The sequence below is a fragment of the Spermophilus citellus genome (assembly GCF_964194105.1).
Source record: "Spermophilus citellus genome assembly, chromosome: 6".
Classification (NCBI taxonomy): Eukaryota; Metazoa; Chordata; class Mammalia; order Rodentia; family Sciuridae; genus Spermophilus; species Spermophilus citellus.
In genome coordinates, this window is record NC_138187.1 from 78470318 (window position 1) to 78497070 (window position 26753).

At 34.8% G+C, this 26753-nt stretch overlaps 1 protein-coding gene across 11 annotated transcripts in view; it reads left to right on the forward strand.

Annotated features, from left to right (window-relative positions):
- MLLT10 (MLLT10 histone lysine methyltransferase DOT1L cofactor) overlaps nucleotides 1-26753 on the forward strand; it is a 199945-nt gene that overhangs the window by 161913 nt on the left and 11279 nt on the right. For all 11 annotated transcript variants that reach the window (XR_014022418.1, XM_081297164.1, XM_081297155.1 and 8 more), the window contains 6 exons: nucleotides 8640-8818; nucleotides 18900-19017; nucleotides 20325-20397; nucleotides 23799-23953; nucleotides 25704-25892; nucleotides 26536-26624. Coding sequence is in view for 10 of the 11 variants with exons in the window: in XM_081297164.1 (XP_081153290.1) it covers nucleotides 8640-8818; nucleotides 18900-19017; nucleotides 20325-20397; nucleotides 23799-23953; nucleotides 25704-25892; nucleotides 26536-26624 (803 nt within the window). In the remaining variant the exon portion in view is untranslated. The remainder of the gene's footprint in view (nucleotides 1-8639; nucleotides 8819-18899; nucleotides 19018-20324; nucleotides 20398-23798; nucleotides 23954-25703; nucleotides 25893-26535; nucleotides 26625-26753) is intronic.

Below are 26753 nucleotides of genomic sequence, written 5' to 3' on the forward strand. Positions count from 1 at the left end.
CTATACCGCTAAGCCACAATCTTGGCCCCATTAGTGGGTTTTATACTGCAAGTTGCCACCCATTAATGGCTAATGCAATGATTTTTAATAGGCTGTGATTTACATTTTTAAAATTTATATTTTGGTGCTGGGAATTGAATCCAAGTCCTCATGCATAGTCTACCACTGAGCTAAATCACCCACCCCCTTAATTTATTTATTTTAATTTGGGACAGAGTCTTGCTAAGTTACTGAGGATGGTCTTGAACTTGGAATTTTCTTGTCTCAACTTCCCTAGTAGCTAGAATTACAGGCATGTACCACTGCCTGGGCCATCGTACTCTAAAGATCACCATCTGTCCCCATGTTTCCAAATTTTATGAGCATTTTTTATCTACATTTTAACTGGACTTCTCAGTAGCATTTGATACAGTTAATACCCACCCTTTCTTTATGCTGTTTTGTGTGGCTTCAGTGACACCACAGTCATGCTTTTCTCCTCTTATAGATCGAATCTTGCTTTACAAATTCCTCCTCCATGAACTGTCCTTAAAGTATCAGAAGTCCTTAAGACTTAGGCTGGCTTTTTGTTTGGGGGTGCGGGTACAGAGTTTTCTGTGTAACCAAGATTGGTCTTGACCTTGTGAACTCAAGTGATTCTTTTGGGTTGACCACCTCAGTAAATTACACTTTTAATCAGTACGCAGAAAGCTGTCATTCATTAATATTTTTCTCTATCCTTACCTACCAAATGTAATCATTAAGTTTAGGTAATTCTAACTTTTGGATGTACTTCAGATCCTCCCTGTTAGTTCAGAGGGGTATAGTTTTTCATCTAATTTATGAAATAGTCTGTTTCTTTTCCATTTATCTGCCTTCCAATCCAGTTGCAACATAGTGGTCAGAGGGATTATCTTTTAAAACAGTAAGTCATGACTCTGGTGTCTCCCTATTGATCATAGCATAAATTCTAAACATCTTTACATGGCTTTCCAGGTCTTGTGAGATCTGCTTCTTTCACCTTTCAAGCTTTCCTTAGCTATCCTTTAGCTGTTACCTACTTTTTCACCACTGAATATTTTAGTGTCTTTTGAACAGCTTTATTTGTTTGCTTTACTTTTTCTGTTAACCAAACACCTACCCAACTTTTAGTTCTCAGCTTACACAGTGTATCATTTCAGACAGGTCTTTCTTTTTTTTTTAATTTATTCTAATTTGTTATACATGACAGCAGATTGCATTTCAATTCATAGTACACATATAGAACACAATTTTTTATATCTCTGGTTGTTCACAAAGTAGAGTCACACCATTCATGTCTTCATACATGTACTTAGGGTAATGATGTCCATCTCATTCCCCTGTCTTTCCTACTCCCTGCCCCTCCTTTTCCCTCCCTCACCTTTACCCTATCTAAAGCTCCTCCATTCCTTCCATGTTCCCCGCACCCCATCCCCATTATGGATCAGCATCCACATATCAGAGAAAACATTCGGCATTTGTTTTTTTGGGATTGAGTTACTTCACTTAGCATGATACTCTCCAACTCCATCCATTTACCTGCAGAAGCCATGATTTCATTCTCTAAGCTGAGTAATATTCCATTGTGTATATATACCACAGTTTCTTTATCCATTCATCTATTAAAGAGCATCTAGGTTGGTTCCACAGTTTAGCTATTGTGAATTGAGCTACTATAAACATTGATGTGGCTGTGTCACTATAGTATGCTATTTTTAAGTCCTTTAGGTATAGACTGAGGTGTGGGATAACTGGGTCAAATGGTGGTTATAAGGAATCTACATATTGCTTTCCATATTGGTTGCACCAATTTGCAGTCCCACTAGCAAAGTATGAGTGTGCTTTTTCCCTCATATCTCGCCAACACTTATTGTTGTTTGTATTCTTAATAGCTGCCATTCTGGCAGGAGTTAGATGAAATCTTAGAGTAGTTTTGATTTGCATTTCTCTAAATGCTGTAAATGTTGAACATTTTTTTATATATTTGTTGATTGATTGTATAACACCTTCCAAGAAGTGTCTGCTCAATTTCTTGGCCCATTTATTGATTGGGTTATTTGTGTTGTTTTGATGTTAAGGTTTTTTAGTTCTTTATATACCCTAGAGATTAGTGGTCTATCTGATGTGTGGTTAAAAAGTTGCTCCCATTCTGTAGAGACTCTATTCACCTCATTGACTGTTTTTTTTTTTTTTTTTTTTTTTTTTTGCTGAGAAGCTTTTTAGTTTGAATCCATCCCATTTATTGATTCTTGATTTTATTTCTTGTAGTTTTGAAGTTTTATTAAGGAAGTCGGGGCTTAATCTGACATGATGAAGATTTGGGCCTATTTTTTCTTCTATTAGATTCTGGTTTAATTCCTAATTCCTTGATTCACTTTGAGTTGAGTTTTGTGCATGGTGAGAGATAAGGGCTTAATTTCATTTTGTTGCATATGAATTTGCAGTTTTCCTAGCACCATTTGTTGAAGAGGCTATCTTTTCTCCAATATACATTTTTGGTGCCTTTGTCTAATATGAGAGAACTGTATTTATGTGGGTTTGTCTCTGTTCTCTACTCTGTACCACTGGTTTACAAACCTGTTTTGGTGCCAATACACCATGCTGTTTTTGTTACTATAGCTCTGTAGTAGAGTTTAAAGTCTGGTATTGTGATGCCACCTGCTTCACTCCTCTTGCTTTAGCTATTCAGGGTCTCTAATTTTTTCCAGATGAGTTTCATAACTGCTTTTTCTATTTCTGTGAGGAATATCATTGGGATTTTGATTGGAATTGCATTAAATCTTTTTAGTGCTTTTGGTAGTATGGTCATATTGACAATATTAATTCTGCCTATCCAGGAACAAGAGAGATCTTTCCATCTTCTAAGGTCTTCTTTAATTACTTTCTTTAGAGTTCTGTAGTTTTCATTGTAGAGGTCTTTCACCTCTTTTGGTGATTCCCAAGTATTTTATATATTTTTTTGAGGCTGTTGTAAATGGGATAGTTTTCCTAGTTTGTCTTTCTGAGGATTTGTCACTGATGTACAGAAATTCATTTGATTTATGGGTGTTGATATTATATCCTGCTACTTTGCTAAATTCATTTATTAGTTCTAGAAATTTTCTGGTGAATTTTTTTGGATCTTCTAGGTATAGAATCATGGTTGGCAAATAGTGATAGTTTGAGTTCTTTTCCTATCCGTATCCCTTTAATTTCTTTTGTCTCAGGTCTTTCTTGATTTCTAATTTTTCACTCTCATACTACCTTTTCTCTTTCATCATAATATGTGTTGGCATTTATATTCATATACTTGTTTTAATGGTCACCTTCCTGGTAAATTGTAAATTCCTTGAGAGCTTACCTTGTCTTGGCTGTTCCCTGCTTATTCCCTGCTCCTTGCAAATTGCCTGTTTCCTAGTAGCTTCTCAACATTTGTTTGCTAGACAGAAGGAAAGATAGAGGATGGATGAATAGATAAATGAATATGAATCAGTGTGTTCCTGCCATCCTCTGTATCATTCTGTATCTTTGTTTCTATTTCTCTATCCTGAAGAGATACCTTTCAGAGTATTTTCTTAGAGCTGGAGCATTTCTAGAATTCAGTTCAGTTTAAGTGAATGAATGTCACCTTGGTTTGGTTAAAATAGTATATAACTTGTAAAATATGGAAACAGAATGAAATAAAATAGAAAGCAGATACAGAAAAATTTAATAGGACTATTTTCCTGTGAAGAAAAATCTAGAGGTTTTATTTCGCTGTTCATACCAATCATACCTGAGGTATGAGGGAGTTGAGGGCTATCAGCAATCCTTATTTTCCAAAAAACATTTTAGAATTTTAAGCTCTTCTGCCTTGAATGAAAAGGAAAATTTTGATGTGCTATCTTTTGTAGTAGAAACCTGAGCGTGGCATATAGTTTCAGAATGTCATCATTGGATTGTCATTTGGCTGTGCAATTTTGCATTTAATCACATATTAGTACAATATCAAAAACAGAATTAAAGTTACAAGATCGAAAGTCTTCAGTCACCACAGTTCTGTTTCTGAATATTATAGTTACCTGATATATGACTGCATGTGGTGATAGCCATTACTGCTTTCAAAGTGTAGTAGGGAACATTAGAGGCCTTGACAATTATAATATTTCACTTGTTTGACTTTTATTTTAGTTAGAATTTAAAATACTAAATAGCTGTGGCTACCATTTGGTTGAAACTTACTGTGGGCTAGGCATTTCTAGATAGTAAATAGATATTCTCAAAGTCAGGTAGCTATGATTTTTGTTATATAAATGACAGTATTATGGAGGCTCAAAAAAAGATAAATGATTTAAGGTCACATAGTTGGAAAAGTCCATATTTGAATCCAATTTTGTCTCAGTCAAAAGATTGTTCTATTTTGATGCCAGTATGCTATTTACTGCTAACTTTTCTATTTTAGTTTTAAAAGTTGAAGGGTATGCCTGTAATCCCAGCAGCTTGAAAAGTAAGGCAGGAGGAACTCAAGTTCAAAGCGAGCCCCAGCCACTTAGCAAGACTCTAAGCAACTCAGAGAGATCCTGTCCCTAAATAAACTATAATAAAGAGCTGGGCTTTTGGCTCAGTGGTTAATTCTCCACTGGGTTCAAACTCCGGCACCAAAACAACAAAAACAAGAAAAACACTCTACTGTCATATACATCTAAAAGGAACACCAGAGATATGAAAAATTGTGATCTATATGTGTAATATGAATTGTAATGCATCCCACTGTCATATATAAATTAAAAATAAATAAATTAAAAAAAAACAAATTAAAGATTTTTTAAAAATCTGAAGGAAAAAAAAATGTTGGAGAATCCATGTATAGTAGGCGTTTCAGCCAGGTCCGATACATACCTATAATCCCAGAGACTTGGAAGGTTTAGGTCGAATGACAAGTTCAAGGCCTACCTTGGCGCCTTAGTGAAACTCTGTCTCATTGAAAAAATAAAAAGAGTTGGGAATGTAGTTAAGTGGTAGAGTACCCCTGGGTTTCATCCCCAGTGATACAAAAAGATGAGCTTTTCACCATCAAATTAATAATGCAATCAGCATTTTATCTTTTAAGACACTTTGAGAATTGTTCAGTAGTTCTGTAGTTGTGCAACTGAGTCTTCCTCTGAACTTAAATAGTCTTATATTTCCTGTGTACTTTTAGGGTGCTCACTAGCATTTTGCTTCTGAATATTAGTAGCTTATGAATACCGATTACCTCTGCTGTGAGATTCTTTAAGTTCTTTGAAGGCAGAATTTTTTTTCTTGCTGTCTTTAGTACTTTTTTTAAAAAAAATAATACAGAGTCAATAAATATTGATTGAATGAACCATGGAAATGATCAGTTTTTAAAAGTACATGTCTTTTTCTTGGATATGTGCCTGTCCTTTGCAGTGTAAGGTTTGTAAATACTCATTTCTTGATGCGCTTTTTCCTTTTTTTTTTTTTTTAATAGTCCTAGGGATTGAACCCAGGGATTCCTTGCCACTGAGTACATCCCCAGTCCTTTTTACTTACTTAGTAAAGAGACAGGGTCTCTGTAAGCTGCTTATGCTGGCCTCAAACTTGCAATTCTGCCTCTGCCTCTCTAGTCACTAAGATTATAGGGCTTGTGGTCTCTTCTGTCTTGTACAACCAAATTTCTTAAACTCAACGGTTGAGCACTTGCTTAGCATGTGTGAGGCTCTGGGTTCGATCCTCAGCACCACATAAAAATAAATTTAAAAGGTATAAAAAAACATATAGTTAACATCTTTTTTTTAAAAGTGTCCTCTTACCAAGATTTATTGCCACATTTAGTGACTTCTTTTTCTGGCCTTCAATCATCAGTGTTTTTGTTGACCTTTTCCTTTGACTTTTTTTTTTTTCTTTTATACCTTTTTTAAAATGTGGTGCTGAGGATTGAACCCAGGCCCCACCCGTCCTAGGCAAGGGCTCTACCGCTGAGCCACAATCCCAGCCCCGAATTTTTTTTTTTTTTTTTAACTTGTGATTCCTAAGATGTCAGTCATCTGAGTTTGTCCTTTGTGGTTTTGTTTTTCTTTGTCTACCTTTTAAATAGTAATTCCCTAAGATCCTGTCTTTGGTCCACTTCTCTTAATCATGCCAAGAACGTTCCCTGGGTGATAGATATCATTTTTGTTGCTTGTCTTTGACCATTGTCCATATTAAGAGTGGTAAATCAAATACTTATAGATGCTGGGTGGTATTATATATATACATGGGTAAAAAGGTGAGTGAACACAGTAAGGGATAATGGGAATTCTGGTGGATTAAATTATGTCTTGAAGCTCCAGCCAGATTGTTGACAGTTCTTCAGTTTTTCCAGGGAAGCTAGAAATCTAGACTTTTTAATTTGAAATTTCAATATTTCTACATATGAGCAGGTAGTTAAAATTTTTAGCCATAGTGCAGGCCAACAGAAAGTCTTTTTGAGTTTGCAAGTTTAATTTACTATTCCTCTGTGTGCCTAGAACTGATTTTTCTGTCAAGCCTCAGGCTCATCCCATTGTATTGTAGTGTATACAGGAGTCCTGTGTCCCACAGGTGTCTCAAAGAATGTGATCATCTGGAACCTCAAAGATGTATTAGGAAAGAGCTGGGCGTGGTGGCACATGCCTGTAATCGCAGTGGCTCGGGAGGCTGAGGCATGAAGATTGCGAATTCAAAGCCAACCTCAGCAATGGCTAGGCACTAAGCAATTCAGTGAGACCCTGTCTCTAAATAAAATACAACATAGGGATGGGGATTTGGCTCAATGGTCAAGTGTCCCTGAGTTCAATTCCCCTGTAACAAAAATGAAAACCTAAAAAATCATAAAAAATGTATTATGACATGGTTTCATTTTACAGAATCAGGCAGGTATGAGTTTGAATCCTGATTCTGCCTCTTATTAGATCACCAAGGAAGTAACTTTATTTCTTTAAACATCTGTTTGCTCATGTAAATTGGAAGCCATGTTTAGCTTCTTGAGCTAGCCCTTTTTATTTTTATTTTGAGATAGGGTCTGACTAAATTGCCCAGGCTGACCTCAAACTTGAGATGCTCCTGCCTCGGCCTCCTGAGTAGCTGGGATTTCAGGTGTGTGCCACCATGCCAGGCAATATTTATGTTCAAACTAAATTGATCTGTTAATATAATTTAGTAATTGTTGTCTTCTAGGGCTACAGTTTCTAAAAACAATTTATAGGGGGTGGGTGGGGAGCCACTGCAGCCCACTAAGATCATTCTTTTCTGTTTTCTTTCTCTTTAAATGTCAAGTTCTCTTGATCTTCCCTCCCTCTTGTGAGCCCACGTTTATATTTATTGCAAGGTTTCTCAACCTCCAAACCCGACACTCTGGGCCTGATCATTCTTTTTTTTTTTTTTTTTTAAAAAGAGTGAGAGAGTGGGAGAGAGAGAGAGAATTTTAATATTTATTTTTTAGTTTTCAGCGGACACAACATCTTTGTTGGTATGTGGTGCTGAGGATTGAACCCGGGCCGCACGCATGCTAGGCGAGCGCGCTACCGCTTGAGCCACATCCCCAGCCCCCCCCCCCCCCACCCCCAATCATTCTTTGTTGTGGAATTATCTTGTGCAGCAGTCTTAGCCTCTACCCAATGGATATGAGTACTATTCTACAGTTTTTGACGACCAAAAATGTTCCAGACAATGTCAAATACCGCATGGGGCACTTGAGAACTACTCGTTTATAGATATGTTCCTATCTCTTCTCTTATCCTCAAAGAGCCTTTCTTCTCCATGTGTTTTGTTATTAGCATAAATGGGCAACTTTCCCCATTTAAAAAAAAAAAAAAAACACTTGCTTTCCCCAAGTAACAACTTATTTGATCTTAATTTAGGATTATTTTCTCTTCTCATTTTCTTTTCTAGCCTCCATATCCTTATTTCTGCTTTTCTTTCTGGCTTTTACCCGCCCCCATGGAGCAACTGAAAGTGTTTTTCACCAAGTCTTTTATCATGTTTTATCTCCTGAAGTGAATGATACTACTTCCTAGCCATCATTAGGGTGTCATCCTCATACCTTAATTTTCCCTTTTCTTTCATTCTACCCCCAACCACACACCCATACAGTCAACCATAAGGTCTGTTCTATCTCCTCAATGTTTCTCACATTCATTTCTATTCTTTATTCTCTCAGCTGTGTCTTAGAAAGTCATCAGGCCTCACAGTCTTTGTTGTTCTCTGAAATTCAAGTCAAGTTCCATTCTACTCCCCCACCCCTACATTTATACTCAGGTACTAAAATGGGAAGAGAACTCTAGAACAAGTTCTCTTCCCATTTTACATTGTTTCTGGTTTTGAGCATATTCGTTTTGAAAGACTTACCAAGTGATTGTTATACAGCTATTGATTGCTTTATTTCCTGTTTCAGAAAACTTTGATTGCTTTCATGTTTTTTATAAAAGCCTTCTCAATGTGGTTCCTGTCTTTTGTCAAAAGTGTTTTGCCCAATGAAAAATTATTTAGGTTCTTTTAAACAAGTATTTTATAAAATATCAGTATTTTTTAACACCAACAATACAATTTTAAATTGGGAGAGGGATCAGGAAGAAATGTAAGTATTCTCATTCATTAATTAATCTTGTGTGTCTGTGGCAAATTTGACTACAAGTTGTTGAATAAGATTTCTTTTCTTGCAGGTATTTATAACAGCAATGATGTAGCAGTATCATTTCCAAATGTAGTATCTGGCTCAGGATCTAGCACTCCTGTCTCCAGCTCTCATTTACCTCAGCAGTCCTCTGGTCATTTGCAACAAGTGGGAGCTCTCTCCCCCTCAGCTGCATCATCTGTAACCCCTGCTGTTGTTACAACTCAGGTACATATTATAATGTTGTGAAGTCAGGTTCAGATGGGTCTGCCATTTTTTAAAGTAAGGGTAGTTGGAGGAGAGGCAAATTAAATAGAGCTTTAATGTATGAAATATCTGAATTGTATTATACTTATTAATTATAGGGAATTTTACATGATCTTCATGAGAGAGGACAAATGATTGTGTGGGTACCAAATGATTCTTTTCTCTTTCTTTGTTTCTGACTTTGTCCTGATGTAAAATTATACATTCAGGAGAGCTTTGAATTCTTTTCTTTAAAAACATAATGGTGACAAAGTATGAGCCAATTTTGTACTTTTGTGGGGTTTTAAAATAATCTTTAAAATCACAAAATAATATATGAATATCTGTTGTCTAAAAATTTAAAAACTAGTATGAATGTTCACCTTTTGCAGTGTGCATACCTGTAATCCCAACAATCTGGGAGGCCAAGGCAATAAGATCACAACTTTGAGGCTAGTATGGGCAACTTATTGACACCCTGTCTCAAAATAAAAAATATAAAAGGGGCTGGGATGTAGCTCCATGGTAGAGTACCCTTGAGTACAATCCCCAGTACTGAAGAAAGAGGAAGGAAGGAAGAAGGGAAGCTTTGTAATCTTAAATTGTATCAATAGGTCAATAAATGGGCAAAACTGTAGACATACTTTTCCAAAGGTGGTAATTTAAGATCCCTAAAGTACATATTGAAACCTAGGAGGCTTTACTGTTGAACTGCAGCCCCAACCCTTTTAATTTTTTTAGTTTAAGATAAGGTCTTGCTAACCAAGGCTGGCTTCAGATTTGCAATCCTTCTGCCTCAGCCTCCTGAGTAGCTGGGCATATAGGTGGGTGCAACTGCAATAAATCTTTTTAAAATTTATTTGGCATTCTTTGCCATTTTATTTATTATTTTCTAAAATTCAAGTCATAAGTCAACATTTCAACAATATTGTAATAGTATAATTTTAATTGTGAATATCTAATTACAAACAGCTAGTTAAGTAGTTGTTTATAAGTTGCTGTAAATTTGAGCTTTTAGTATATGTGCATAATTTCCATTGTATGGGGCTTTAGAATATGTATGTATGTATGTATGTAGTGTGTGTGTGTGTGTGTATTTGTATGTAATGTGTGTGTATATATATATATATGTGTGTGTGTATATACACACACACATACCTATGTATACACACATTATTTTTCAGTATTTTTGTAAGCTGTATATCAAAGCTCAGCATTAGGTTATCTTTAAAGCATGTGAGTGAATGATACAGTGCAAATAATCACCATTATGATTAAGCCAAGTGTCAGAATGAACAGCAGACGGTCAGCATAGAAAATCGGTGGCATGATTACTAGTATCATCTTTGAAGATGAAAGTTAACTATTTGGTGAACCTATTAACCTGAGTAAGGAGAGTTTGATTACTTTAGGAGGGTCTTTCTTTAATTCATTTCTCTAGAGAAGTGAGGGTAGGTATAAGGGTTTGGGGTTAGGAGGGTAAAAGGATAAATGAAACAATGGCTTTCATAAATAGTTTTTTCTCTTTTAATTAAGTGTAACCATATCTTATGATAGTTTTATATCCTTGGACCAAGTCTCACATGAATATATTCAATGTGCATTTTTGTTTCTGTCTTTACAAAAGTCTGTTTTAATTATTCTGGTTAATTCCAGGCTGAATTATGCAAAAATCTCATTCATTATGTTTGTGGGTTTAGGGGCTAGCATTAGGGAGAGGTGGATGGGGGATGTAGGGAGGTAAAGAGAAATTTGTAGCTAGAGGGAAAATTCCATTTAACATGTGACTCACTGAAAAAAAATCATAGTTGCCAATAACTAGGATTCAGTCCAATTAAAATCTTTACTTTTTAATCCCCTTTTCATGTTTCAATAAGATGAGTTTCTCATAAATATGATCATCCAGTTAGATTCAAATGCTGCATGCTGACAACTGCATCTGTGTTTCTGCCTAGCAGTAAATGCTTTCTGCCTTGAAGCTGAAGCTTATTTAGTTTGGCTTATCTGGTGCTGCTGTAGCAACCATCAGTCTCCAAGCAACTGAGGCACGTTGACCTCTCCGTTGAACTGAGTGCAGAACTACTTCCATTTAGCTTCCTGAGACAATTGTGCTGATGTTGAATGTGAAAAAATGTGAAAATTTCTAGGCAGAGTGCAAGGGGAAAGTAAGATAGTCCTCAATATTTAGGTATAAGTAACAGGACTCTTAAAATTGGTAATTGAATTTTTTTCCTGAAATGGCGAAGTTCATTTCTGTTTAACTCTTATAGAGGCCTTGTATGTCTTCAAACCATACAATTCATTGTGTTTAAATAATCACATCTTAGTGTTTTATTTAGGTGTGTGATAAGATAAATGGAAACTATCAATACTTAAAATGTAATTCTAAGAGTGTTATCACAATCATCAAGAATCATCATACTAGGAAGAAAATGATTTTAAAAATATGAGTAGAGAATATAAATTTTAAATTTGATTAATGTTATGCTAATCATCTTACCAACCCCCCCCCCCAACCAATAAATTTAAAGTAGTAATTTTTAGTAAGTGAATTGCTGCCAGTGAGGATAAAATTCCCCAGGGATCATTCTTTTTCTTTTTTGACTTTGTTTTTATAAAAGTAATATAGTCCTCTTGTTTGACTTATTTGCTCTCTTAAGAATTCTCATAATAGGGGCTGGGGATGTGGCTCAAGCGGTAGCGCACTCGCCTGGCGTGCGTGCGGCCCGGGTTCGATCCTCAGCACCACATACAAACGAAGATGTTGTGTCCGCCGAGAACTAAGAAAAAAAATAAATAAATATTAAAATTCTCTCTCTCTCTCTGTCCCCCCCTCTCTCTCACTCTCTCTTTAAAAAAAAAAGAATTCTCATAATAGGAGGTAAATCAAGAAGGGCTAATAAAAATTTAAAACCAAAAATAACTTGATAAACTGAAATTAACTTGATTTTGGATTTTAAAAAAATATTTCTTTTTTAGTTTTAGGTTGGCACAATGTCTTTATTTTATATTTATGTGGTGCTGAGGATTGAACCCAGTGCCTCATGCATGGCTAGGTGAGCACTCTCCCACTGAGCCACAACCCCAGATCCTTGATTTTGGATTTTAATGGGCAGTGGGGAGGAGGGAAGTCTGATGATTAGCAATCCAAGTTCAAAAAAAAAAAAAAAAAAAAAAAACTTTAGAAAAACTGTTGGCTAAATCAATTTAAAATCTTAAGTGTTAATTTTGTGTTAATATGTTGTACTTGTTTTCAGCATAATTGTTTTTCACAAATAATTACTGGAGTACCTGCATTTACCGTACACTAGGATATATCAGTAATGGAGTTGAAATTGTAGTCTCTTAACATTATTAGAAGATAGAACTCCTGTCCATGTGATTATTAATGGTGTGTGTCCTCCCTGTTGGATCACAAGTAGAAAAATAAATTAGTTTCTGTAAGAATACCAATAATTTTTCATTTTCCCTTTCAAATTCCACTTTTTCCTAGTTCTGCATTCATTGTCTCTTTGGGAGAATACAAGTTCTTTTGTTTGAAGAATGACATCTTTAATAGAAGAATTTAAGATTGAATGTAATGAAAAATAATTACATTGTTTCATATATTACATTCCAATTTTTGCTTTTGGATGTAGTCTCCATGTATATAATCGTGGTTTCTTGTCCTACTTCATGTATAAGAATTTATAAGAATAATATAGGTTTAAAAAGCATTTAAAGTTAAAAAAACTTTAAACAAACAGTGTTTGTTTATATAATATTTACTAAATACAGACATTTCAGTATCTTAAATACAGATATTACTTTTTTATTTATAAAAGCAGCTTAGATTTCTGTGACACTTTCATCACTTTGTTTCCAGTACTATAGCACATGCCTCTGTGTGTGTGTGTGTGTATGCACATGTTGGATGTATTATCTTATATGTAGCCTTGGATTTGTTCTGAGGTGGTATCTGATAATGACACTTTCATTCTATTTGAGAAAACGAATGTGGCCTAGGCAGATTCAACTAATTGAGGGGGAAAGAGAGTGGCATGTCTGTGTTTTAGTTGATTGGAATGAACATTTTATATTTTTAAATAATTTCATAATGAATTAAAATTTTAAGGAACTTACCTTTCTAAGCAAAGTTAAGTTTTTATAACTTTTTAATATATCAATATGTTGGATGATGAAAAGATTAATGCATATCTGAGAGGTGAAAGTAAGCCTGGAATCAAGATAGCTCTCTTTTACCTCTTTTAATGAACATTTTTTATTATAAAAATTAATTTTCCAATTATGTGCCTCTTATGCTAAGAGGTAACTCTTTGAAAAATTTTTACCATGTCCCATTTGTGTGATGGAACACAAAAATAGCAAAAATTTTTTGAGTCAGAAGACCTGGGTTCCAGGAGATTTAGCATTCACGAATGTGACCTTGGGTGGTAGGTCTTTTAATTTGTGTGATCCTTGGGTTTTTTTCTTTATAATGCTTTGTTCCTCACCTTTCTGCTATATAGTTTTGTTTTTAAGTTTAAATGCAGACCATAAAGGACATTAATAGGTATTAATTTCAACTGTTACAAAAACAGCCAGATTACCAGTACAAAGAGGAATTGTACAGAAACAATTCCTTTATTAAAAATAGTATGAAATTTTTTTGTTGTTAAAACCTATAATTCCATAATGTAGCTATGTTGGGTTCAGCTGTGGATGAAGGTCTTTTCTAGATCAAAAATTACTTCAATAGCTGTCTTTCTCCTAGGAACTTAATTTTCCTAAAAAAATAAGAGATCCATGGACAAGATATTAACCAATTTTGAAGCCTACTTAAAATTGGTTGGGTATTGTGTACAGTCCTGTTGTCCAATCATGAGTATTGAGTGATGATTTAACTACACTTTAATCCCTCCTACTACTTTTTGGGAACTCAATTGTGGGACATTTCAGCATTAGCCTAAACAATAGTTTTGAATACATTAAGCTCTTCACAATTAGGGAGCAGTTTGGGGCATTGAATAATGTGAAGTGATGCAATTGAACCTGACAGCTTCAACAGTCAGCCTACTCACGGGACCTGAAAGTTGTTCACAGTTGGTTTCATCTCTCATCACACGCTGGGTATTAAAGCCTTACTGGTGGTAGCTCACACAGAAATGGGCTCTGTTACCAGAATGTCTTTCATAGTATGAAGTTTGAATCGAGCTGGAGCATAGATGAAACTTTCCATTGGTTCTCTAATTCTGTGTAATATTCATTCATATTTTCCTAGAGATCTTTCTGGTCGAACGTTGTGTTTGCAAATTCAGGAAATATATAAAGTATATTTAAAAACATTTACTTTTTAGTATTGCTATATTATTATAGAACAGATTATAATTACTGTATAATGAGACTTTTATACAGTCTACACTGTTATACCATGTTACTGAAAAATGGGTTTTAATTTTGGGAATTTGGTACAATATCGAGATATGATTAGTAAATTATACTCTCTAATGTAGTTAGTAGAAAAATAGAAACCATAATTACTTACAAAAATAGAAACCATAATTACTTACAAAAATAATTTTTAAATGAGTTAAAATATAAATGCTTACTATGTTCCAGGCATTCTTCTAAGATGTGTATATATAGTCAGTTCATTTTAGAGCTTGTTTGAATCATTTGACTTTAATGTTTATTGACAGGTTAATTGTGCAGTTTTGAAAATGCTTGCTATAACCTTTTCATTGTATGAAATTCCAAATATGCTTCTAGCTGATATATTATAATACTTTCCAAAGTTGAAGTTTCCCATAGGTACTGTCCCTTCAGATCTAATTTTTCTGGCTCATTTTTCCTATTTCTGCCTTTATCAACATAGGACAGGGAGAAATCTATGACAAACAATACCTACTTTAAGTCTTCACATAATTGAGCAAACATTGCTCTTTTCTCCAATCTGTATACAACTAACTCATTTATGATGAAACAAGTATATAAGAGTTTGTTAGAGTTACTACTTTACAGCAAGAGCTCTTTATACACATCTCTGTGGACATAGCAGACATTTGAAATATAAGAGGTAACCGATTGACGGGAGAAATTTCCACCTGAAATATATTTCTTATAATGTATATTAGTCTACTTAGGAAATGCTAAATTTATTTGTTTTGAGTTTGAATACTGATTTCATAGAGACATGAATTTTTCCTAGACATTTAATAAGTTATTCTAAATTTGTTAAGGGTGTTTTCAGGCACCTACATGTATTTTGTTTAAAAATGATCTAGATTTACCTCAGTAATCATTCAGTTTAGTTTTCATCTACTGGTCTTGTAAAATAATTCTTCTTTTAATGAGGTTTTTACTAGAGTGTTAGAATAAGATTTCAAATTAAAGCAGAAGTTTATGATAGCAGTACTAACTTATTTTAAAATTTTAAGTGAATAGAAAAGTTGTAAGAACAGCACTGTGTGTGTGTGTGTGTGTGTGTGTGTGTGTGTGTGTATTAAAGGTAACCTTTACTTAGCTTCTCCTAGGGAGTACCAATAGGTCCATGGATAATATCTATCCACCATAGATATTCTCCTTACCTGGGCAGGATAATAAGACAGGTACTTACTTTCAAAAAGAATTTCTCATTGCATGGGCTCTCTCTTGTCCAGTGAGGAGGTCCACAGAACAGAGTAGAGGAGAGTATGGCTGTGGAGTCGCTAATCAAGATCTCCGGAGACCAAGCAGGAAGCAGGTCTGATTTTATTGCGCAGTTACCATGTACATATACTCAGGCAGTAGCTAAGCAGATTACAGGCAGCCACAGTGCAGTTTCTAACTGTCCTTGCAGTGGCCAATTGAGGAGTGGGCCGTGGAGCAAGCACAGGCACTGTAACACATGGCCTAATGCCCAGGGCTGTGCCTACAGGGTAAGTGTCCTGCCACTCACACACCTAGCATGAGGGGAGTAGCCTGCCACTCAAGACGCCCTCAATGTATGCCATGCACTTGTCCCCACATTTGATCTTTACAGCAGATCGTCTGAAGCACACTGATGGTAATTCGCTTTCAGTGCACTTTTAAAAAGCCATGCCCCAAAGTATGTTGTAGAGAAGTATTTCCTTTGTTCCTTGTTCGTTTTTCTTTTACAGAAAAGCTTTCAGTGTCCTTTGCTTCATAACCCTTGCTTCCCTAGGTTAATGTGAACTTCCCCTGAATCTTAAATGTTTTCACTTATTAGTGACAGACTGCCAGATGCTGTGTGTATACTTTACTAAGTTGTTTTTCTTTACTCTCCCATGTATCCATCTTCTCTACTATGAGTTGTAAGGTATTTTCATTAAGATATGGGGCTGGAGGACCAACAGAAAGAGTCAAGTTTCCCAGCCCTAAATATGCCACACATTGTTTTCAAAGTACTGTTACAGACATTAGTGGAGTCCTTTGCCTACCTTAAAATATTTATAACTTGAGCTTTCTGGCAGAGATTAATATAGACTGATTTAGATGTTTTAATATACCAAAACAAACTCTGGTAAAATTAATAATGTTTTTTTCTTTTACAAAAGATTCTTGTTTAGATTAACAATTTTTTAAAAAGAAAAAACATATATCAGTTACTTTTCAGTCATCCTGTTTGGGAAATTGGAAATTTAGGGTAGTATTCTCAGTTTATTACACTATTATTAATATCATCTTTTGCCAGCCGTCTTTTAAAAATAGACTTTTGTATCCTAAAGATAGTTTACATTATTTTCTTTCTGTGATTGTCATTATGCAAATAGATTATGTTGTATTGCTTTCTGTTTTGATCTTAGTGGGCCTAATGGATGATAGGGAAGCTAAAGATAATTTGGAATTTAGAATGAGAAAGTGCCACCCTGTGAAATTTGGAAGTTACTAAGGGTAGATATGAATCCATTGGCAGAAGGAATCCTTCCTAAAAAAGAGTCTATCTTTTTTTTTTATATATATATTCTTTTAGTTGTAGATGGACACGATACCTCTATTTTTATTTATTTGTTTTTATGTGGTGCTGAGGATGGAACCCAGTACCTCACAGCGCTCTGCAACTGAGCCACATCCCCAGCCCAAGAATATATCTTATTAGGAGACTAAGGCAGCTCATGGGACTGACCTTTGGGACTAAAAAGGTATTCTACTTGGTAAATTATTTGTTGTGATTTAGCCAGAGTCAGAATCCTAAGAATGTTTCCTTACTTATAGGAGGTGTATGTTCTTTGAGGACCACCCCATCAGAACTGTAATATGCTCTCGTTCTTCCACATATTCTTCTCTCTTCTCTTGCTGTCAGCTGCCAACAGACTGTCTCAGGAAACTACTATTTTTCCTTGTTCCTGATTAATTTTATATTTCTAATCTGTTATATGCTTAGTTGATTTTTTTTTTTTTTGAGAATTTTGTCTAGAATAAGTATGGGTAAGGCATTGTAAGTATTAGGTATCTGAGACTTTAATAACCCATGAGACTGGTAACATCTGGCTTTTCTGATGGTTTGTTTGTATTTGTCTTGTTCTCAGTTATTTTATGAATAGCTGAAATTACCAGATAGTTGATTTTTGGAGAGAAAAAAGTCTTAGCAGTATCCCAATTTATAAATTGTGCATTTTATGTATTCTATAATACCAAATGCATAGTAAATATCCAGTATGATCTTTAGGTTGAGATTTTTTACTTATCTTTTATGAGGACTTTATAATATGAACATATTGACTCTGTATGCATATAATTAATAAGAGGGAAAAATTAAATCCAAAAAATAACAGGTTGAATTTACACATTAAAGTGTAAGCTATAAAATGTACCCTTTGAAAAAGTGGAAAGCAGGACAAGGATCTGCATCATGAACTCTTTCTGTGAATTGTTAAGTACATATTTTATGCTTACTAGGTTGGCTAAAGGCCAAGATATAGTGTCAGATATGAGTCAATCCAGAAATAGTTTATTCTCTGTAGCATTTCCTTGTTACAATTATTATGTTCTCATAGTCTCTTGTGTGCTGTTAATACTTGTCAGAATGTTCTGCTCTTATTACACTTCTTTGTTAGAAGTGTTTTAGGTCATTGAAGTTATTTTCAAGAGTTGTATTATGAAATAACTTTGCAATGATTTCATTTTATAAAAGCCTAAGTTTGACTTCATTCATGCGAAACAATAAGATATTTACTTAAAATTTGTGGTTCTGTTAAATCTGAGAATTATTTTAGGCCAGTAATAGCCTTCTGTAAGTAATAGTATTTTGTGTACAAGAAATTTGCTTCCAAAATGCCACATTTTAAGTTTATAATATTCTTTGAAAGTGGGAAAGAGTATGCACATCAAAGAAGGCATTTTTATTACATCGGATTACGCAATACTTTGGCCAGCCTCCTCAGCTTCATCTGTTTAAGGGTTCATTTTCGCTTGTTTGGCGCAAGTCCCAGTAGAGGCCTTCAGAATTGTGGTTTGCAACATGAATGAATTACAAACTTTGGCCGAGCTCTTCAGTTAGTAGAGCTGGCTTCCTGCCAAAAAGACAGTGCCTTATAAGGGGTCAGGGCAAAGCTGTGATTCGTTGAGCCCTGCATTGTATAGAAAACATACTTGTGATGCCTGTTTGCTTTCTTTTAAAATAAAAACAAAACAAAACAGAAAAAGCAGCAGGCTTCCAAGTCTACCAAAATAGGAAGTAACAAAACAGTGTGCAGGTTTTACTAATGATAGAGTTAAGCAATGAAAATATGGCTCTGTGCTAAAATACTAGAAGTGGAAGTTGGACCCTTTGACCTTCTTAGCCAGCTTGTGATGTAAGTGGCTGAAGCATTTGTTAGGCATCTGCTGTCTCCCTACCTTATTTTATAAATGGTTTAATAAGATTAAATAATCAGTTGTATTCCCACATGTTTACCATACCACTGGGTTTTAGTGTTGACTAGGACATGTTGGAATGGTGAAACTGGAATGAAATTCGCTTTTCAGAAAGTCAAAAACTTCTGCTCATATTCTGAAGTTGGAGAGAGTAGTTACTAGAACTGGAAGGAGGAATTTATAACTTATAACAGGTATAACATTTATCATTGTACTTCTTTTCATTTAGGCCAATACCCTATCTGGATCTTCTCTTAGTCAGGCACCATCTCATATGTATGGCAATAGATTAAATCCAAATCCATCAATGGCAGCTCTCATAGCTCAGTCTGAAAGCAATCAAACAGGTAAGGCTTCAAGAATTAAATTCTAAATTCTAATAATCTCTGCCACCCTCATTGGTTCATTTTCTTTGAAGAAGTTTGCAGGTGTGGTTAAGAGAGGATTGTTTGTTGTTGTTTTACCCAAAGAATCACAGTTGGAAGCAAATAGTATGCTGTGCTGCAAAAGTGATCTTTTTTTTTTTTTTTTTTTTTTTTTTAAACTGTCTGAAATGTAAATGTTTAAGCAGAGCCATCAGCAGGCAGGAATGCAACAATGTCTCCTGTGACTTTTGTGATTGATGTGTTCAGTCCTCAGTTCTCTGCAATGAAAGTAACATAACACTAGGCTTTTCTGTGAATAGCCTAAACCTTTATTTGCATAATTCATGAAATTGCATTGCACAAACTTGTTTTTAAAAAAAATCCTGTTAGAGAATTTCTGCAGTGTTTAGTAATCCTGTGAATTTTTACCATTTGACATTTTGTAGCTTTTGCCTCTTGTACTATTTTAATGAGACACTGGATTTGCTTTGTTTCATTCCATCCTTAAGGATTTGTTGACATGTCCAAGTAGTCATGCCTGTTTGGGGGAAGGGAATAGGTTTAGCAGTTCACCAAGAATGGATCAGTCATGTCTTTACTCTTCAAGGGTCAGAGGTTACCCAACTCAGAATAAGGGGAGGACAACCTTGAAAGAGGCCAGTTAGGGTTATTTTATAAGGGGTTAGCTGCAGGGAAAATGTGTTACTCTTCAAGCAGAGATACTCTGTTGTTACCTACGGAGTATTTAGAAGACTTAAAAATTATTTTCTTTTAAATATAGAATTCTGGATTTCTACTTGTTTGTCAATTTGTACATTTAGTGTTATGTAATTTTATTCTTGGTGTAAGGATTCATGTAACGTTAGCTTGATAAAAGATGACTTGTCTTGGGATGCAAAGTGTTAAAAAATACAAAGCATAAGGATTTGCTGTGATAAGCATACAGATTAGCTGTCCACAGCTGTGATTCATTACTTTAACCGTAGAAATTAAAAGTGGCTGAAGGGAGGGTTCTGCAAATTCAAACCACGCTTCTGTGCTGTAAAACTGAAAGGAATGAAAGAACAGAACATAATCCATGGCCTTCTACACCCACAAAAACGTGTAGGGACAACGCTTTACACGCCACAGTTCAGCAGTTCTAAACTAGTAATATGCTAGATCTTTTCCTTTCATAGTACTGGAAAGATAGTGGTAAAGGTTTAATGTGTGTTTTAGGAAAAATCAGGCAAGAGCTTAAAATCTAGCAAGAGAGTCACTTTATCAGCTCTGAAATATTTACACTGCAGATCAAGATCTTGGAGACAATAGCCGAAGCCTAGTTGGCAGAGGAAGCTCACCCAGAGGAAGTCTCTCACCACGGTAAGCATTATTTACCTCTATTTACACTACCATGCATCTCTGCAAAGGAAACATTCCAGATTTGGAAACTTGTTATCTTCTATTAGTAGAGTGAGCATTTGTGAAGCCCTAAAAGCATTCTGTAGATAGGAAGCTTGTCTAGACAGTCAAGAAAAATGATTCTAAATTAAATTTGAATGTTAATTAAAACACATGATTAAGATTTCTGCACTAAAAGATTTCCAATTAGTTAGAACTCTATTGTTTTTATCACTTCTATATTTAGCTGCTTGTACTCCTCAGGCATTGATTTGGATGACATAAAATAGTCCTAAGATCTCTCAAAGCTGCAAACTCAAGTCTGAAAACTTTGGGTTTCAGTTTTAACTCTGTAGTGGGTAGTACACTTATCCTTAGTTTGTAATTGCTTTTTTTTTTTTTTTTTTTTGGCAAATGGAGTTCTTGTGGTAGGTTTCAGAAGTCCTTCTTGTTCTTAAATTGTTTGAGGCAAAATATAGAAGATGTATTAAATGCTTTGAGAAATTCTCCTAGACACATGACAGCATTCAGGTACCATTTATTATTAATAGGCAACTTATCAATAAATGTAACTTACAGAGCTGTGTTTTTTTTTCTGTTCTAAAATGGGAGAATGATGGTATAAAGCAGTATATGTCAGTCTATAAAAGAGAATGGAACTTTAGTGTCATGCATGTCTTCACTTTATTTTACTTTTTCAGCTTCTGTACCTTCTTCTAGTTTGTTTTTTTAATTTTACAAACTCTGCTTCAAACATTAGATTGAATGAAAATGGAGAACAGGCGGGGAAAAGCTCAGGCCAGGCCAGGGTCTTTTCTTCATGTCTGGGAGCAATTCTATTTAAAATTGAAATTTTGTTCAATCTCTATTAAAAAATTTATATAATGACAAATGATGAGTATTAGTGTTGCCAGTATAGTTGGGTAATGTCTAAAGGAACATCTTTATCAGTATACACATTAGTCAAACAACCCTGATTTTTCTGTTTCCTAATCGTACATCTAGTAGTGCTTTTCCCTCATATATTTCCTGATTGAACTCTGCAGAAAATTAAATATTCTTTCTTTGGAAACCAGAAATATGAAATATACAATGAAAAAAAATACCTCACTGATTTATAAGTATTTCTGTACTGTTATATTTTTCTTTTCAAAGAAGAAAGTTAGTGGATTTTTGCTCATAATGTTTTAGTGGAAGAAATATTCTTTATCCTCCTTTTAAACTTAAAATTTCACACAAGTTACCCAGAATTATTCAGAATCCCTTAGTGTTCCTTACTTTGGTGTTTTTAATCTTTATTTTTTTATGGAACATAACATAATAAATGGTACTAATTTACTTTTAGCATGTATTTCCAACTTTATTACTTTTTGGGCTGGGGTTGTGACTCAGTAGAGCACTTGCCTAGCACATGTGAGATACTGCGTTCAATCCTCAGCACCACATAAGTAAATAAATAAAGACATTGTGTCCATCTACAACTAAAAATATTAAAAAAAAAAAAAGCCTGAGCCACGTGATCTCAGCTATTTGGTAGGCTGAGGTAGGAGGATCATGAGTTTGAGGCCAGCTTGAGCAATTTAAGGAGACCCTCTGTCTTACAATTTAGAAAAAGTTCCCAGCGGGTGGTAGCTGGGAATGTAATTCATTAATACAGTGTCCTTGGGTTCAGTCCTCAGTATAGTAATGAGGTGTGTGTGTGTGTGTGTGTGTGTGTGTGTGTGTGTGTGTGTGTATTATCCTGAAATGTAAAACCTAGGCTATCATTATCCTGGCATAATGTGGTATTTGGAGAGGGATGGCCAACTGTATTTAGCACATAATGTTTGCATGTATAATAGAAAGCTTTATTTGTTGAACTTCTTATTTTAAGATATTTTTGTAGAGAAGCATATTAAAACTATGGCAAGAACCTTAGTGAAATGTTTGAAGACTTGAATTAGTGTGTCCAATGGATAAGTAGTGTGTCTTTGGACAAGTTGTCAAAGCCCCATTTTGTTTCCTTATTTGAGAATGGAGCCAAAACCCCAGGTATTTATTTCTCACCAGGTTGATGTGAAGATCAAGAGTTAATTATATAGAAATACATTGGAAACTTTGAGGCTCTTTACTGATGTATTGTGGTAGAATGGAGTTTCGCCCCATTTTAATTCAAAACATAATGTGGACAAGAGAACATTGCATGTTTATCTTAATACAAATAGTTTTTGTCTTAGAAAGATTAAGTGATTATCATTTGAAGTAGAGATTTAAAACATTTTTGAAATATTTGTAAAATGGAATCAATTGTTTAGGGCTGGCCAGGCACAGTGGCAACATGCCTGTAATCCCAGTGACTCTGGAGGCTGAGGCAGGAGAATTGCAAGTTTGAGACCAGCCTCAGCAATTTAGTGAGGTCCTAAGCAACTTAGTGAGACCCTGTCTCAAAATAAAAAATAAAAAAGGTCTGGGGATGTTCTCAGTGGTTAAGTACATATATACATATACGTGTGTATGTATGTATGGTTTTTTTGTGTGTGTGTGTATGGCGTAATGTTCCTTAGTTCTGAAAATACTTCAAAATAAGTGACTTTGAATTTGTATCAGAATTGCTAAAATTTCCTTTTCACTGATTTATTTTTTTAAGTTGTTGATGAACCTTTATTTATTCATTTTATTTCTATGCGGTACTTGGAATCAAATCCAGTGCATTACACATGTGAGGCAAACGCTCTACCCCTGAGCCATAACCCCGGCCCTTTTTCTGATTTTATAAAAAGAAATTTTTAGCTTTAGGTGAACACAATACCTTTATTTTATTTTTATGTGGTACTAAGGATCAAGCCCAGTGCCTCACGAGAGGGGAGCACTCTGCCACTGAGCCACAACTCCAGTCCTTTTTCACTGATTTTTGAGATTTTATTAGTTATAAATTTATTAATTATTGAGATTTTATTAGTTATAAATTTAAATACCTTTCATAGTATTATAATTGTATGGCCTTACTCTTTTATCATGTATATTAAGGCAGAATGGTGGAACTCTTTACTCTTTACAGTTTTTCTTGTCTTTTCCTTGTTTGTATTCTAAAGCGATGTACAGTTCTTTTACAGTTTATTTCAGAGATTATTGGTGGTATGTTTGTATTTTTTAGTGTTTTTTAGTTACCTAGTATGATCAGCTATTTCCTTGATTTTATAATTTGAGGAGGAAAAATAATAATTACTCAATTTTAGGGTAGATTATGGTTTTAATAAATGCCGGAATCCGATACTCTGGCACAGGTTACCTTATAACAGAGAAACTTGTAGAGAGAAAAGGGGTCAACATAAGGTAGAAACTTAATGTACTCATCTTAAAAGCATTGCCCTTCTTTTTAACTTGAGATTTAATGTTTTCAACAGATCCCCTGTAAGCAACTTACAGATTCGCTATGACCAACCAGGAAACAGCAGTTTGGAAAATCTTCCTCCAGTAGCAGCCAGTATAGAACAGCTTTTGGAGAGGCAGTGGAGTGAAGGACAACAGTTTTTATTAGAACAGGGTACTCCTAGTGACAGTAAGTACCGATGTTCTTGTCTCCAAATAAAGATGAATGGATGGATGAACAGATAGGCAAATGGATCTGGAAGCCACTTTTTTAAATCCAAAATAATAATGAAATTAGTCAGAAAGCATAATGTATTAGTTTAATAGATTCGACTGCTTTAACTTGAATCCTGCCTTCATCTGCTATTAACAAATGATTCTGAGTAAGTTTCTTAAATTTCTTTTCATTTATTAGAATTTGGAGTAAGAACATACCTATATCTTAGGGTTGTTTTGAGGACATGAAAAATGCAAAGAACACTGCCTGGCATGCATGAGCACTTTCTTTTATCTGGTTACTATTTATAATTATTATAACATTAATGCTTTATTTCTCCATCACATTTTGTCCTTACCAGTTTACAAAAATAAATGAGCTCTGTCTTCTCTAAGCTTAGTTGTTGGACAAAAGTTTTCTTACTTTCGGATAATTTCTTAAAAAAAAAAAAAAAAAAACCCAAAAAACCTGAATATAGTAAAAAAAAAAAAAAAAGGCCCGCTACCTTCTTAATTTAACAATGTAGAAGAATCATAATTACTAAATTTTGTGTGTGTATATGTAGATATATTTACACATTAGTATAATATATAGTTAGTATACATTATGTTTATCATATATTTATTAAATTATTGAACAAAACTTTTATTGCTAGTGAGCCAGGGGCCATAAATTGACATTTTTATGAATGATCTCTGACCAAAAAATGCTAAGTATAAGGAAATTCATGTCAGGATAATCCTTTAAACAGGATAGCTGGAGGACAGGTTTAGCTAGTCTTATTGCATCTCATTTGGGCACACTAAGGGTTTCTTTGTGGCATCTTGAAGAGGAGGGATAAAAGTTAAATCCTTGGGAAATGACCACATGTGTCCTTACCAGTAGAGTTGTGTCCTTTGAAGGCCCTGAGGTCATGTTAAACAAACACAACTCTTAAAAACATGGAGTTTTTAAAGTGTCCATCATCATAGCCTAACAGCAAGGCTCTGTGTTGTCAGTTGGGATGTCTGAGGCTTGGAAGAAATTGACAAAGTTTCTGAGATCATAGGGCAGAAAGCCAGTTTCCAGAAGATGCACCTTTGTCCAGGAGGACAGAGGTGGCAGGGGTGCACACACAGCGCTCCCTGCTGGGGGATGTTTGTAGCAACATGCTGAGAGCAGCTGGGTATTGGAGGCTTCCTGCCAGGCATCTATCTGGTGGTGTGCTTAGTAAACCGCCCCCCCCCCCCCCCACACACACACACCCTCCTCCATGCTGGGAATTGAACCCAGGGCCTTGTGTAGCTAAGCAAGGATTCTAACACTGAGTTATGTCCCCAGCCTAGCATGCTTAGCTTAAATTGAGCAACGAATAAAAGGTTCCTATTGTGAATAGAACTTCAATGAAATGTTATAGCAGGCACTTTGAAGTTTTAATTAAGTTTTTTATTTTGAGGAAAATAAACATCATTTTTTTCTTTGAGACTGGAAATGACCTGAACCCAAGGAGTTTTTGGTATGTGGCAACAGCGTTTCTAGATGGCACATCTAGGAACAATCTCCTTTTATGCTTATGTACATACAGTTATCAATGACATTTATTATCTGTATAAACTTAAAAATAAGCCTTGTTTAGAAATTTATATTTTTAACTTATTTCTAAAGTTATTGACACTGTGTCCGTAAAAGACTTATTCCTGGGTATGAACGTGTCTTCATTAAAAACCATCCAAATGTTTGCTAGTTTTAGGAATGCTGAAGTCATTACATCAACTTCAAGTTGAAAATCGAAGATTAGAGGAACAGATAAAAAACTTAACTGCCAAAAAGGAACGTCTTCAGTTATTGAACGCACAACTTTCAGTGCCTTTTCCGACAATAACAACAAATCCTAGTCCATCTCATCAGATACATGCGTTTTCAGCACAGACTGGTGAGTATGAAAACATTTATTTTGTATCTGAGGAAAATCTAATGTCAGTTGCATAATAAATGGGTGATAATTGCTCACCAGTTCATATGAAGATGTAGAAAAGGAATGATGGGTTATTTTTGAAGGGCAGAGAGAATCCTATTAAGTGATTGACTTGATTTGCTCTCCCTATATATTTTTTTTCCTCCCCAATACTGAAAATTGAACCCAGAGCATTCAGCCACTGAGCTTACACCTGTAGGCCTTTTTATTTATCTTGAGGTAGGTCTTAACTGAGGTTGGCCTTGAACTTGTGAGCCTCCTCAGCTGCTTGAGTTTCTTGGATTATAGCCATGTGCCACCATCTCTGATGACTGGCTACTTTGACTTCTCGATACATAGTTTAATGATGATATTTGTTTAAATGTGTAATGATCTCATTAGTGATTTAAAGCTATGGTGTTCAATAGAGATACAGTTTTGATTTTTTGATTTTTCTATTCAAACTGATTTTAGGAATAGTAAGATTTAATAATATTCAAGTATTATTAGTATGGACTTCAGCATAAGCTTTTAAATAAACCTGTAGTCTTACACATAGTATGATTTAACAGGGTAAATAAGTGTTTTGTTTTGTTTTTTTTTTTGTCTTTTATTATTCTAGCTCCTACTACTGATTCCTTGAACAGCAGTAAGAGCCCTCATATAGGAAACAGCTTTTTACCTGATAATTCTCTTCCTGTATTAAATCAGGTAATTTTTGTGTGGTTATAGTAATTTGTGTGTTTTACTTATAAGCAGTGGTCTATAACATTAAATGGCTTAAAATTATTTTAAACAGCTTTTACTGTGCTCTTTACAACTTAATTTTAATTTTTCTTC